Source organism: Nycticebus coucang, chromosome 10, assembly GCF_027406575.1.
Source record: "Nycticebus coucang isolate mNycCou1 chromosome 10, mNycCou1.pri, whole genome shotgun sequence".
Lineage (NCBI taxonomy): Eukaryota > Metazoa > Chordata > Mammalia > Primates > Lorisidae > Nycticebus > Nycticebus coucang.
Genome location: NC_069789.1, coordinates 55,372,039 through 55,386,050, shown reverse-complemented (window position 1 = coordinate 55,386,050; position 14,012 = coordinate 55,372,039). Strand labels below are relative to the sequence as shown.

Here is a 14,012-nt window from a genome sequence, read left to right as displayed (position 1 = left end):
CTTGGTTATCAGATTGATTGTCATAGCATTGTCATGCTTGTGCTCAAATAACCTTTATTTTACTTAATAATGACTCCAAAGTGCAAGAGTAGCAAGGTAGGCAGGCATGTTGTTATAATTGTTCTATTTTATGATTAACTATTTTTGTTAATTTCTTATTGTGTCTAATTTACAGATTAAATGTTAACATAGGCATGTATGTATAGAAAAAGCCCCGTATATAGATATATATACACACATATAGGGTTTGGTACTATCCATTGTTTCAGGCATCCATTAGAACATATCCTTTATGGATAAGGTGGAGACAACTGTATTGACTCTGATTAATGACTAAGAATGGGACATATTTCATTCCCATTCACTATAGTTTGGTTATTTGTCCTCTTCAAACCTCATGTTGAAATTTGATCCCTAGTGTTGGAGGTGGGGTTTAATGGGAAGTGTTTTGGTCTTGGGGGAGGATCCCTCATGAATAGATTAATGGTCCCTTAGCTCTCAAGGATGAGTGAGCTCTTGCTGTATTATTTCTTGAGAGACCTGATTATTAAAAAGAGCCTGAGGAGAGAAGGAATGCTTATGTTCTGCTGGTGGAGCTGCAAATTAGTACAACCTCCATGAAAAACACTATGCATATTCCTCAAAGAAATAAATGTAGACTTACCATTTCATCTTGCAATCCCACTACTGGGTATATACTCAAAGGAAAAGAGTCATTTTATCAAAAATACACCTGCATTTAAATATTTATCACAGCACCGTTCACAACTGCAAGGATGAGGAGTCAATCTAAGTGCCCATCAATTCATGAGTGAATAGAGAAAATGTTGTATCCATATGCCATGGAGTACTACTCAGGCATAAAAATAAATGAAATAATGTCTTTTGCAGTAACTTGGATCGAACTGGAGACCATTATCCTAAGTGAGTATCTCAGGAATAGAAAAAAAAGTACCATATGTTCGCTCTAAAAACTGGAAGCTTAACAGGAGGCACAAACAGGCACAAGGAGATCTAACGGATGTTTGGAAACCAAGAAGGGAGAGGGTAGGTAGCTGTAAGGGTAAAAACTTACCTATTGGACCCTATTCTGGTGATTGTCACACTAAAATCCCTGACTTAAGCATTATACAAAGTATCCATATAACAAAAACATATTTACCTCCTTAGTATTTTGAAATTTTAAAGAAGAGCCTGGCATATCCCCACCTCTCTCTCTCTGCCTCTCCCTTCCTCCCTTGCCATGTGATCTCTGCACATGTCAGCTCTCCATTGCCTTATACTATGAGTGGAAGCAGCCTGAAGCCCTTACAAAATTCCCCATCTTGAACTTTTCTAGACATCAGAATTGTGACCCACATAAACGCTTTTTCTTTATAAGTTGCCCAGTCTCAAGTATTCTCTTATAGCAACACAAAGTGGACTATGATACCACTGAAGGCTTTTTCTTTTCTTCCCTGCTACCCTCTTTTAAAGAAAAATTCTCCCTCAAAGCCAGGCACAGTGGCTTATGCCTATAATCCTAGAACTTTGGGAGGCTGAGGTGGAAGGATTATTTGAGACCGGGAGTTTAAGGCCAGCCTGAGCAAAATGGTGAGACCTCATCTCTACAAAAAATAGAAAAATTGGCCAGGCTTGGTGGCATGTGTCTGTAGTCCCAGCTACTTGGGAGACTGAGGCAGGAGGATAACTTGAGCCCTGAAGTTTGAGGTTGTAGTGAGCTTTGATGATGCAATTGTACTCTAGCCTGAGCAGCGGAGCAAGACCTTATCTCAACACAACACAACAGAACAAAACTAAACAAAATAATTAAAAATAAAAATAAAATCTCATTTAGTAAAAGTACCCTTGGATTTATGAGAGGCAAGGTGACACAGGAAATGAACCATAATTCTTTACCTGGATCTACTCTGAAGAGTCTATAATGCTCATTTCCCCCAACCTGGACCCTGCTATATATTTATTTAAAATACTCATGCTTTAAGGCAGGCTTCCTCAAACTTATTAAACAGGGGGCCAATTCATGGTCCCTCAGACCGTTGGAGGGCTGGACTATAGTTAAAAAAAAGCAAACTATGAACAAATTCCTATGCACACTGCACATATCTTATTTTGAAGTAAAAAACAAAACGGGAACAAATACAATTCACACTGCTTCATGTGACCTGCGGGCTGCAGTTTGAGAACGCCTGCTTTAAGGAGTCAAAGTTGATCATTCTGCAGGCTATGGAAGGTATAGGATCTTGACTTTTGGGAACACACTTTTGAAAACTGGCTATCTATTGTGGTTTTTTTCCTGCCATTGTGCAGAGGCCTTAGCTTAGAAAGTGGGAGCTTGATCCTCTTTCTCCTCCCTCATTCTTGTCTGCAGCCTTGTGGGGTCAGTGCTACCCTACGGCTCCTTACATGCCCTGAAGTTGTATTTAAATGGTTCATTTCCATTGATTTCCACGAATCATTAGGCAAAAGAACAGTCTTGCTCTCTCTTCTGACAGCTTCCAGAATCACCTTCTCCTTGGTCCCCTCCAGTAGCAATGTGGATGTTAAATTCGAGGATGTTGCAAGTGTCTCTAGTAAGTCCCCCCTTTTGTTTTTGCTAGAGAACTCCTATTTGGCTTCAAGCCTCAGATCTAATGTCACTTTCACTGAAGAGCCTTCCCATCCCTTTCAGCACTGTGCTGACACTGAGGGAGATTCTGCCTCACCTCCGTGTTGGCAAAGGCTCTTCTGTTAGTGTGAGGTGTCTTAGTTTGTTTTCTGTTGCTTGTAACAGAATATCTGAAACAGGATAATTTATAAAGAAAAGAAATTTCTTTATTTATTTTTTCTTTTTTTGAGACAGAGTCTCACTATGTCACCCTTGTTAGAGTGGCTGTAGCGTCACAGCTCACAGCAACCTCAACCTCTTGGGCTTAAGCGATTCTCTTGCCTCAGCCTCCCAAGTAGCTGGGACTACAGGCGCCCTCCACGATGCCTGGCTATTTTTTGTTGCAATTGTCATTGTTGTTTAGCTGGCCAGGGCTGGGTTCGAACCTGCCAGCCTGGGTGTATGTGGCCTGTGCCCTACCCACTTAGCCAAGGGCATCACCCAAGAAATTTATTTCTTATAGCTATGGAGGCTGAGAAGTCCAAGACTGAGAGGCCACATACGGGGAGGGCCTTCTTGTTGTTGGGGGACTCTCTGAACAGCTCACTTGGTAAGGGGACTAGGGGGTGCTAGCTCTTATCTTCTTATAAAGACTCCAGGTTCAATTCCATGATATCCCATTAATCCATTAACCCATTAGTCCACAAATCCATGAACGAATTATCCCATTCATTAGGCTGTAGCCCTCAGGATGCAATCACCTCTTAAAGCCCCCAGCTCTCAATACTGCCACACTGAGGATTAAATTGGAGGGGACAAATATGCAAACCATAGCAGCACTCATGACACTGTGCTGCAATTACCTGTGTGCAGGTGTATTTCCAATGAGTCATGAAGGTATAAGGTCTGTGTCCAGATTCATTTTTTAATAGTTCTATTGACATAAAATTTACATACCAAAGAGGTCACCTGTTTAAAGTGTACAATTCCGTGGTTTTTAATATATACATAGAGTTGTGAAATCATTATTATAATCTAATTTTAGAATATTTTTATAACCTCCCAAAGAAATATACTCCTTAGAAGTCACTCCCATTCCTCCCATCCACCCTACCCCTAAATCTCAGGCCTGGGCAACCGCTGGTCTTTATTCTATCTCTATAAATTTGCATTTTCTGAACATTTTATATAAATATTATCATAATAATGTATTTTTTCATATATTCATTCTTACATTCAGTAGGTGCCTAGCAAGTGTTCAGTGAATGAATGAGTGAGTGAGAAACTGCATTGAAGTGTAGTACAGGGGAAAGAGCATTGGGCTAACACTGGCCTTCTCGTTCTGGCATTTATTTCTGCAACCTAGGGAAACCTGTTTGGCCTTTCTGACTCTCAGCTGTCTAATCTCAAGGGAGGGATAATACTATCTGTCTTCCCTATCTCAAAAGTTTGTTGTTAGTGTTGATGAGAAAACTCACTTGAAAGTATTTTGTACATCTAAGCATGATGTAAGAATAATTTATATCTGTGTTTACTCCTGTTCCTCGAAATGCCTGTAAAAATAAATCACTTGTTACATCCATTCCTCCTCCCTGCTCCTGAAATGACTACCATTAACTCAAGGAAGAGGGCTAGCAAAATGCCCAGGTATCCCCTAATCTATTACCACATTAGTTTCCCAGCCAAATGGGGAGATAAAGATCTGTTTTATCTTTACACAATTCACTAAAAGAAAAAAGGATATGTAACTTTTTCTTATCTTTTCACTGTCAGGAAATTCTCATTTATAATGCTCGTTATTTCTCTCCTACAGGGCATTTGCATCAATCAGAGAGGGAGAAATTCAGGTTTAAGGGTAAACGTTTTATTGCCTCTCCCAGAAGTGGAGAAGGGACTCTTCTCCATCATGGTTTAGTCTCTTTTTCTCTCTCTATGGGTTTAGAGGAATTTGTAGGGAGTGTGGAATGCAAGTAGATTTATTTCCCAAACATAAAGTTCAGGTTCTGCATATACAGGTCTGAAGTGGCATGAGATTATCAAAATAAAATCCCTAAATCCAATGAAGAGTACTTTGAGCTGAGTGCGGTGGCTCATGCCTATAATCCTAGCACTCTGGAAGGCCAGAGTGGGTGGATTGCTTGAGCTCAGGAGTCTGAGACCAGCTTGAGCAAGAGTGAGACCCCATCTCTTCTAAAAATAGAAAAACTAGCCATGCATTGTGGCAAGCACCTATAGTCCCAGCTACTTGGGAGGCTGAGGCAAGAGGATCACTTGAGTCTAAGAGTTTGAGGTTGCTGTGAGCTGTGACGTTACGGCACTTAACCCCAGGGCAACAGAATAAGATTCTGTCTAAAACAAAAAAAAGAGTATTTTGAAAAAATTGTGAAGCTTATTTTTAGATGGCTTTTCTCCCACCCAATATTTTTGTTACAGAAACTCTCCCAAAGTCTATCCTTCATAGTGATTAGAAGAGCCTCAGATGTTAGTTTGGTCCAGATGGAGTTTGGACAAAAATACACGCACATGGACAAAAGGACCAGCCCCACTTTGTCCCACCTCTCAAAGTCTGAGACTTGGGGCTCCTCTAAAGGTGAGCCAGCAGTCCAGGTCTCACCCACCTGTTCCCACCTGGCAGCCTTTAGGCACTACCTTCCAACTGGCCATCTTGTTTTTTCCACTCCCCCAGCCACTTCATCAGTCCACTGCCTCCTTCTCCAGTAAGGGTTACCTTCTTATGTTTCTGTGTTCCTAGTCCAGCTCTTTCCCCACGTCATGCCTTTGCTCTAGCTCAGGGGTGCTAAACCTCTTAGCACCACTGACATCTTGGGTCACGCAAATTTTTTGAGATGAGGGGCTGTCTTGTGTACTGTAGAATGTTCGGCGGCATTCCTGGTCCATTCCACTAGATGGTAATAGCATCTCCCACTTACGACAACCAAAAATGCCTCTAGACATTGCTCAACATCCTCTGAGGGCAAAGTCACCCCCACTGAGAACCCCTGCTCCAATCCTCCCTCCCTTCTCTTGGTGCTCTCGTTCATTAAGCATTTACTCTGTGGGAGACACTACTAAATTTGGCTTCTCAAAATTTAATGTGCACAAGAATCTCCTTGGCAGTTTCTTAAAATGCACATTCTAGTTTCATAGCTTTGGGGAAGGGCTTAACCTTCTTCTACATTTCCAGCAAGGTCCCACACTGTGCCCTTGCTGCTGGTTCAAGGGTCACACTTGGTGAAAGCAAAGCTGTACCAGGTAAGAGTGTTGGAGCAATAGACAAGGGGAAGGCAGGCAAGGGCTCAGAGTCACACTTGGAGACACATATCGTGTGTGTCAAGGTCCTGCGCGGACCCTATTTTACAGGCTCAATCACATTTTGCACTCAGGTCTGCCAGCCTCCAAAGTGGTTTTCATAACCAGAATCTCACTTGGTGTTGGCCCACGGTCCCCGAGTTCTCTGCTTGCCCTCCCTTTTTAGGTAATGCTGCTATGATAAGCTCATCTCAGACTGTGATCCAGGCATGTGTTTGCCTGGACTATCCCCATTAGATTACTCCTTCCCCAGACAGTGAACTGCTCATGATCCCAGGTGTACGCTGGAAGCAGCCGAGGTGTATCCATGACCTCATGCCTCTGTTCTAGCCTGCCCTGAGAACAGCTCATCCTGGCTGCCCTCCTGCTTGTCAGTAGGCAGTCATCTAGGATTGCAGCTGCCTGGGGCTCACTTTCCCTCTCAGCTTCCTGCCTTAGCTGTCTAGCCTCCCCAGCTCTTGCCTGCCTCCCCCTTGTCTATTGCTCCAACACTCTTACCTGGCCTTTTTTTTCTGTCTTGTCACTACCTCTTGTCACCTTCTTCTCATAGTAGTTAGGGACTTCTATTGCAGTATTGCCCTAGAATAGAACTTGAAGGAGGAGAGAAAAGTGTGCTGTGGGCCCAGGCCTAGTGCGAGAGGAGACCCGAGAAGGGTGAGGTCTAGGAGAATAGGTCCTCTCAAGGAGACCACAGGATGCACCTGCAGGGTCTTCTCCATGGTGATTCTGTTCTCGGGACTTTGTAAACTTAACTTCCTGGAACTTGGAAATTTCCAAGTTTTGTGAAATCCTGAAGTTCTGTAGGGGCTGGAATAGCATCTCCCGCTTGATTCAAACTGGCCATTGAGAAGGGTACCTGTGGGGTGGAACTTTTTGACTGCTGATAAAAAGGGAAAGACCAAGCCAGTCGGGGAGCGTGACCATCTGGAATTCTTCTATGCTGTAAGCTCCCGGCTGGTAAATAAAACCCTTCCTCTTAGAAGCATGGTGTTTGGGTGCTCTTTCTCTCCATTGGGCCTCATCTTCCTGCTACACTAGGACCAGAGAGTAAGAGATAGGCCCTCTAGGAACAAAGGACTCATGCCGGTGGCAGCTACAGTAGAGCAGGCTGCTGGCCAGGGGTTGCATGCAAGTATTTTCTTCGGTTAGGAAAACAGACAACATTGATTGTGTGATGGAGGGACCAGGTTCTGGTGCCTGAAGGATTGGGAAGGGTCTGCCAAGGGCCTACTATACCCAGTGTCCTTGTTCTTTCTCTGAGCTGGAGAAAGCTGCCCTGAGCAGGGAACAGCAAACTCTCTCTGTCAAGGATCCGAGAATATGTATTTTAGCCTTTGTGGGCCCTACAGTCTCTGCCATTGTAGCACAAAAGCAGGCAGAGACAATATATAAACAAATGGGCTTGGCTGTGACCCATTAACACTTTATTTATGAACACTGAAATCTCAGTTTTGTATAATTTTCACATGTGGTCACAGATCTTGTTCTTCTTTTAATTTCCGCTCTCCCCCTCCCCCAATCATTTGGACATGTCAAACCTATTCTTAGGTCACAGGGCTAAGCTATACTCTTAGCTTACCAGTGGCCAAGCTGGGCTGGTCCATGGCCTGTAGTTTTCCAATTCCTGATTCAGAGTCCAGTGTGTTCCAAAATGTGTTCCTCAGGAATATGGGGCAATACTTACCGGACATGCTAAATAGAATTAAACTTATTCCCCTGCTCCCCACTCGACTTCTCAATGTCTTTACTCTTCTGTGGAGTGCTGTATGTTTCCAGGAGGGGCCAGCACATGCCAGCCTTCTCTAATCCACTTGACTAGGAACACAGTTATTTCAGGGAGTGTCTTGTGAGACAAGTACTCCTCAAGACTATATTCTGTGGGATGTGCTTTGGGAAACCCTGTTGCAGCTGATGCCTCCTTTGACACATCTGGAAACTGATGTCCAAGCTCCTTGCTAGCTGGAGATTGGTCAGAGCTCCTGACCGCACTGGTACTCCTGAGACATCACACTGCCTGTGTCCCCTGGGTGGTTCCAGGCAGGCCAAGGCTGACCCACTGGGGGGCCAGTCTCAGATTTCTGGGCTCATTCATTCATATTCCAGAACCTAAGGAGAAACATATTTTGGTTGAGCAATTGCAAACCTAGGGACTGTGGGTGGCTACATGTCAGGAAACATTCCTAAAATTTCTGGCCTTGATGGATGAAAGGAGCAGTGCTTACAGGTTATCTTTAGCCTCTGGGGTACTGTCCCATTACTAACAGAGCATAATTATTAAGTTATTTTGACAGCCAGGAGCCTGATGTACTATGCACGGTAATAATGAATTTACATGTGTGTAGAGTTCACCAAGCACTTCTGTGTTATTTTTGCCTCTGTTCTTTACACCTGCCCTCTGAGGGAACAAATTTAAAAAAGAATTTTTTTACAGATGTAGATGCTGTGGCTCGGGGAAGCTAAGAGACTTGCCTTTGGCTACAAAGCCAGTGGCAGTGTCTGAAGTCAGACCCAGGTCTCATCTCATCTCAGGGGCTGCCTTCCCCATTTCTCTATTTCTTAAAGTGAAGGGTGACTAGGCAATGAAGTAATTCTTTAGGAAAGCATGACCAATTTCCCTTTCTCCACCTCCCTCTTCTTCCTCTGCCCTGCCCCCCAACCCCCATATATACTTACAAATCTCCACAAAGCCTTGTTTGCTTGCATACCTTTGCTTTTGAAAGAACCTTCACAGCTGGGACAGGAACTTTCCACTCACAGTTATACCCCTGATCCATGAATGGTGAGAGAATTGCCTGCCCAACTTTCCCCTTCTATAAAAAAAGAACTAGCCATCTCCAGACAGCAGCCCTCAAGTTTCACTGATAGGACCTGAGGTGAGCCATGGGGGATTCTTTTTCTTTCTTTTTTTTTTTTTTTTAATTTATTAACTTTTAGAGATAGTGTCTCATTATGTTGCCTAGGGTGGACTTGGACTTGAACTCCTGGCCTTAAGTGGTCCTTCTGTCACAGCTCCCAGAGTAGCTAGGACTACATAGGTGCCCAGCACCATGCCCAGCCATGGGGGACTCTTGAGTATTTTGCTTTGAAGCACTAGACTGCTGCCTTATTTGGGAATGGGAGTTGAGGGTGATGATGGAAGTCAACTTTTTGAGCATTTATGTAAAGACAAGACACGATTGTGGATAATGAGCTGCTTTCTCTCATCAAGAAGAATTGAGGCTGGATTAGAGGAAGGCCAGAAGTATTATGAGACCCAGAGATAAATTTTCAAGAGAAGCTGTAAGGGCTATGGAATTTGCAAGAAGAGGATGAGAAGATTTTTGTTTTCTGAGTTTAAAAGATTTTGAGAAGATTTTTGAGGCTGAAGCACAGACCCATGTGATGGAGAATAGTGGGTGCTGGCCCTGGGCACCACTTTCCTAGCCCAGGTGCTGGCAGACAGGTCTCCCATGGTCTTCCTGTCTAGTCTAGGGGTGGGAGACATTTTCTTCAGGAGTGAGCCTGGTGTCTGGAAGAGCAAAGGGTCTTAAATGGTTGTGGAAGTAAGTAAGAAAGAAAGAGAGGATGCCAGAAAGGGAAGAAAGAGGAAAGAAGGTAGGCAGGCAAAGGACAAAGGTCAAAGGGCAAAGAAGCCACTGGGAAGAAATTCTCTGCATAGAGTTGTGATAAATAGATACTGATGTTAAGTTCCTTCAGCTTGCAGGCTCTTCACACAGTCAGCCCAAATGACACTTTAGAGGAAGGATTTAAGAGTGATTCACCTGTAAATCTGATTTCGTCCTTCTTATTCAGTTATTTAAAAAGTGAATTCTTAGAGTCAAGTGTGAGTCAGTCAGTTGAGGTGGCAGAGTGAATGTATAGACCCTGGCCTGCCCTCTGTGCCTCTCCCTGGAGACCAGGATTAGCTCCTGGATCCCTGGTGATGAGGAGTCAAGGCTGGCTGTTCCTGAGAGGGACAAAAAGACCCGCCTGAGTGTGCCTGGTATCTTGGGGACAAGCACATACCTAGTCAAGCTCTCCAGCCTCCTGAGTGTGGGCTCCCCTCACATGTCCTTTGGCACATTAGAACCCCCTATTTCTTCCCTTTTCTTGGTCAAGCTGGGCTGTAGCAGGGAGGGAAGGAGGCACAGGGCCTGTGGGTGTGGGTGGAGGGGTGGGGTGGGGGCAGAAGGTGGGCAGAGAGAAGGCAAGACCAGCAGGCATGAGATTGAGGGGTGGAAAGACCCCTGTTTTACCCTGGTGCACCTCAGCAAGGCCACAGGTTTGCAATACTCTAGCGTGGGGACCTACCTTAGTCTCAGGTTTCCCCTCTAAGTGCTCCTGAGGTTGGCCCAGGCAGATCCAAGGAGAGTTATCCTGGAGTCAGAGGGGTCTCTGGTCAGAGCCTGCCTGAAGGGATGCCTCCTCTGTCCCAGCAGACCCTCCTGTCCTCCTCTGCTGGTGATGGGCCGTCCAATGTCTGCAGCTGCTCTCCCTTGCCTGAGTCTGATCCTGCTTCTCTGGACCCAACTGCCAAGAGCCCAGGGCCAAGAGTTCCGATTTGGATTTTGCAGAGTGAAGGGGGTTGCTCTCCAGGAACTGTGGAAGGCCTTCTGGGCCGTGAAGGACACTGTGGTAAATAAAGTGTTGTTCTAGATCCCGCTGCAAGGGTTCTCGTGGAGGAAGGATAATATTTTATGTTTATGGAGTCCTCCGCAGCTTGCTAATCAGTTTCCTATACCATGACGCTGTGAGGTCAGAAGGCACCACAAGCTCACTTTATATATGAGGAAACTGAGACTCAGGAAGAGACTCTAGAAAAATAAACAGAGCCCCAGGGAAATGAAAAAGAGAGCTTGATTCACCCAGGCTTCATCCTTCAGCTCTAGATCCAAGAACCAGAATGAGTGGCCAGCCTGCAGAGGAATCTCCAAGGGCCAGAGACAGCTCTGGGGCAGCTTGTGCCCCCAGCACCCCCACCTCCTCACCATGTGGAGGCAAAATCCTGCCCCTAAGCGTTCTTAAACCAAACCAGATAGGCCTACTTTCTCCTGTCTCAGATGGCTCAGGAGTCATCAACCTATCTCATCAAGTTGGTGCTCAGGCTCTAAGAACTGCTGGGGAACTTGCATTTGCCCTGGGGAAGTCAAGTTCGGTGGTTCTCCATGGCTGAAACCCTGCAACCCCTCCCCAGGGGCCAGCTCAGTACGGCCCCCCTTCTCGGGTCTTCCTTTACTTCCTCTGGCTTCTGAGATCTCAGAGACTGGATAGATCTAGGGTCTAGGAAAGCAGCACACCCTTGCAGGGCTGGTTTCTATGTTGACTGTTAACCTGGAGACATCTTTTCTTTCTTTCCCACAGCAAGCTCAGGATAACATCGCCAGTGTCCGGCTGCTGCGGCCGGAGGTTCTGCAGGATGTCTCGGTAATCAGACCTTGGGGGAAGGACAGCGCGCCACTCTGTGGGTCTGGCCTGTTGTAGTTGGGGGTGGGGGATGTCTTAGGGAAGGCTGGTAGAATCCCGTCACCTCTGCCCTGAACTGGCCTTACTGGCTGTACAGTGAGCCAGAGAAGTCAGTGTCTGTTTAGGGTTATCACTATGTGGTATGTGTGTGTTTGTGTGTGTGCATTTGTGTGTGTGTGTGTGTGTGTGTGTGTGGTCTTTAGGGAATGGGTGTGGATTGAGGCTTATAAACATCTTTCTCCATTTAACCAGACACCTGGCACCCATTTTTATTTCTCTTTTGCTTGTGTGGACCCAAGGGCATCTATTCAGGTTCCCGCCTCCCATTTCCATCCTTTTCTCTCACCCTTGCTATCTTCTCATTGCCCATGCAGTGAGTGGGTGAGCACAGAACTGAGCTCTGAGCCCCGAAGGCACCAAGCTCCAGGAGGATGGACTGCAACGGCTGTGTTCCAGAATGTTCATTTCTCTTCATTCCTTCTCCTCACAGTCATTTTCCAGCCAACTCTCAACTACCAAGTCCATGTTTAAGAGTGTCTCAGGGTCTCTCACCTGCCCCATAGCTATTGGATCTCTCACCTGCCCCATAGCTATTAGAAAGCTGTGTGGTATAGAAGGAGAATATTAACCAGAGGGGTATTCAGCAGTCCTGGGAACTAGGCCTGTGTCTGTCACTGGCTGGCTGTGTGACCTTGGGGAGGACTCTTCTCTCTCTGGTCCTGGGTCCCTCCAGTAAAACAAAGGTGCTACTCTCCATGCCCTGGTTGGGGTCTTCAGATCTAAGGTTCATCTCGTCTCCCAGAAGATCCCTGACTCTATTGTGCTTGTCTTGGCTTGGGTGGCATGTGGCTGTTCCTCCAGGGGGCCGGGCGGACAGAGGCCTAGGTCCCAGAGTGACCAGGACCCTCCACAGGATGCTGAGAGCTGTCACCTCATCCATGCCCTGCTGAAGTTCTACTTGAATACTGTTTTCAAAAACTACCACAAAAAGATGGTTGAATTCAGGACAATGAAGTCATTCTCAACTGTGAAGTCGTTCTCTACTCTGGCCAACAGCTTTCTTGTCATCAAGTCACAATTGCAGCCCAGTGTGAGTAGAAGGAAGCTGGGACAAGGAGCCATGGGAAATGGTGTGTGTTGAGAATACACCCCTCCCCTTATCTGTTCCTGGCTTTATTCACAATAGGGAGTCATGGCTCTCATGGAAAAGAGCATGGGCTCTGGACACTGATAGTTGTGGGTTCAAGTCTGGGCCTACTTCTAGTCAGCTAGGTGACCTTGGCAAGGTCCTCACTCATCCCCTCTAGACTTGTTATGTTTTCTGTAAAATGGGATGATCACTCTGCCTGGTGGGATCTCTGAAAGGATTAAAGGAAGAAGCCCCCTGGGGAGGGAGGGAGTTTGGCACTGGCCACCTTGACCTCAAGGATGTGGGACTCAGCCATGTCTTCCCAGGACTTAAAAGTCTCTCTGGCATCACCAGGAGGAGTTTGGGGGAAAGCTTGCCTCTGCTCCTATCTAATACTTGGCATGAATTTTCTCCCCCTGTTAACTATCAGAAAAATGAGATGTCTTCCACCCGGGAGAGTGCACACAGGCGGTTTCTGCTGTTCCAGAGAGCATTCAAGCAGGTAAGATCCATCTAGAAGGAGTAGACTAGCCCAAACTATCACATGAGGGTGCCTTAGAAACCCAATGCAGAAATTAAAGCAGGGGACTCTGCTGAGCTTGCCCAAAAGCCACCTGACTTAGCAGGAACGCCGGTATATTTGCATCAATCACCATATAATTTGTATAAGCATCACAAATGATCTTTTTTTCTGTCCATTTTCTAGTTAAAATGCTATTTTATGTCCCTACAAGGTGATTTTACCATAAAGGCCTTTGCTTGTGAGAGTGTGTTATATGTTCTTGAGGTGGACAATTAATTGAAGTCAGAAGTGAGGGAGAAAGAAAGGAGACCCTCCACCCCCACCCCACACACATCTGCGGTATCCTCCATAATGTGCAAATGGTCTAGCTTGTGGGAAAAAGTATGGGAAATTATATTACCTTTTTCCAAAGTAAGACAAAAAAAACCCAAATTTCATCCTCAGGCCCCCTCCAAATACAGATGATTTTGATCACTTTTTTGAAGAACAGATACATTAGCCTATAAATAAATGGTGAAGAGCAAAAACATCCAAGAGAAAGGGGGCACCTAGGTGATGGACCACATCCACCCCATGTCAGACGCTACAGTTCTTGTTATTGGGGCACCATATGCTGTCCCCGTGCTCCTTACCCATTGCTACTCACCGGCCAATTTGTCCTCACCCTTGAAGCAGATACAAATATATATATATATATATATATATATGGGGGATGAGTGATGGGGAGGTGAGTTCTTTAAGGCCATCCCTAAGGTGAACAAGCCCATGATCTGGAGTCCGGCCTGTTTTAGGCTTGGTGCGTTGGAGGGAAAACTATTCTTAAAGCTAACATGGGCAGCCTTCAACTCTCCTTTCCTTTTAGTTGGACATAGAAGCAGCCCTGACCAAAGCCTTTGGGGAAGTGGACATTCTCCTGTCCTGGATGGAGAAGTTCTACCAGCTCTGATGTCTAGACTAGCATCTCCATCTCATCTGTTCCCCATGCCATTTCGAATGGGTGTCCTTTCCTACGCTGTTCTCTG

General features: G+C 45.5%; 1 protein-coding gene across 1 annotated transcript; it reads left to right on the top strand.

Moving 5' to 3' along the window:
* Nucleotides 1-8,091: 8,091 nt before the first annotated feature.
* IL24 (interleukin 24) lies at nt 8,092-13,984 on the top strand. The gene is made up of 6 exons (XM_053607950.1): nt 8,092-8,769; nt 10,315-10,510; nt 11,237-11,299; nt 12,252-12,428; nt 12,898-12,969; nt 13,853-13,984. The coding sequence occupies exons 2-6, from the start codon at nt 10,340-10,342 to the stop codon at nt 13,934-13,936; spliced, it is 567 nt and encodes a 188-aa protein (XP_053463925.1). The 5' UTR covers nt 8,092-8,769; nt 10,315-10,339; the 3' UTR covers nt 13,937-13,984.
* Nucleotides 13,985-14,012: the final 28 nt, after the last annotated feature.

Excerpts from the sequence above, each read along its gene's own strand:
- IL24 (XM_053607950.1), top strand. The coding sequence starts at position 10,340 with ATGGGCCGTCCAATGTCTGCAGCTGCTCTCCCTTGCCTGAGTCTGATC. Across the intron at positions 12,429-12,897 it reads AGTCACAATTGCAGCCCAGT|AAAAATGAGATGTCTTCCAC; the intron begins GTGAGTAGAAGG and ends GTTAACTATCAG. Across the intron at positions 12,970-13,852 it reads TCCAGAGAGCATTCAAGCAG|TTGGACATAGAAGCAGCCCT; the intron begins GTAAGATCCATC and ends CTTTCCTTTTAG.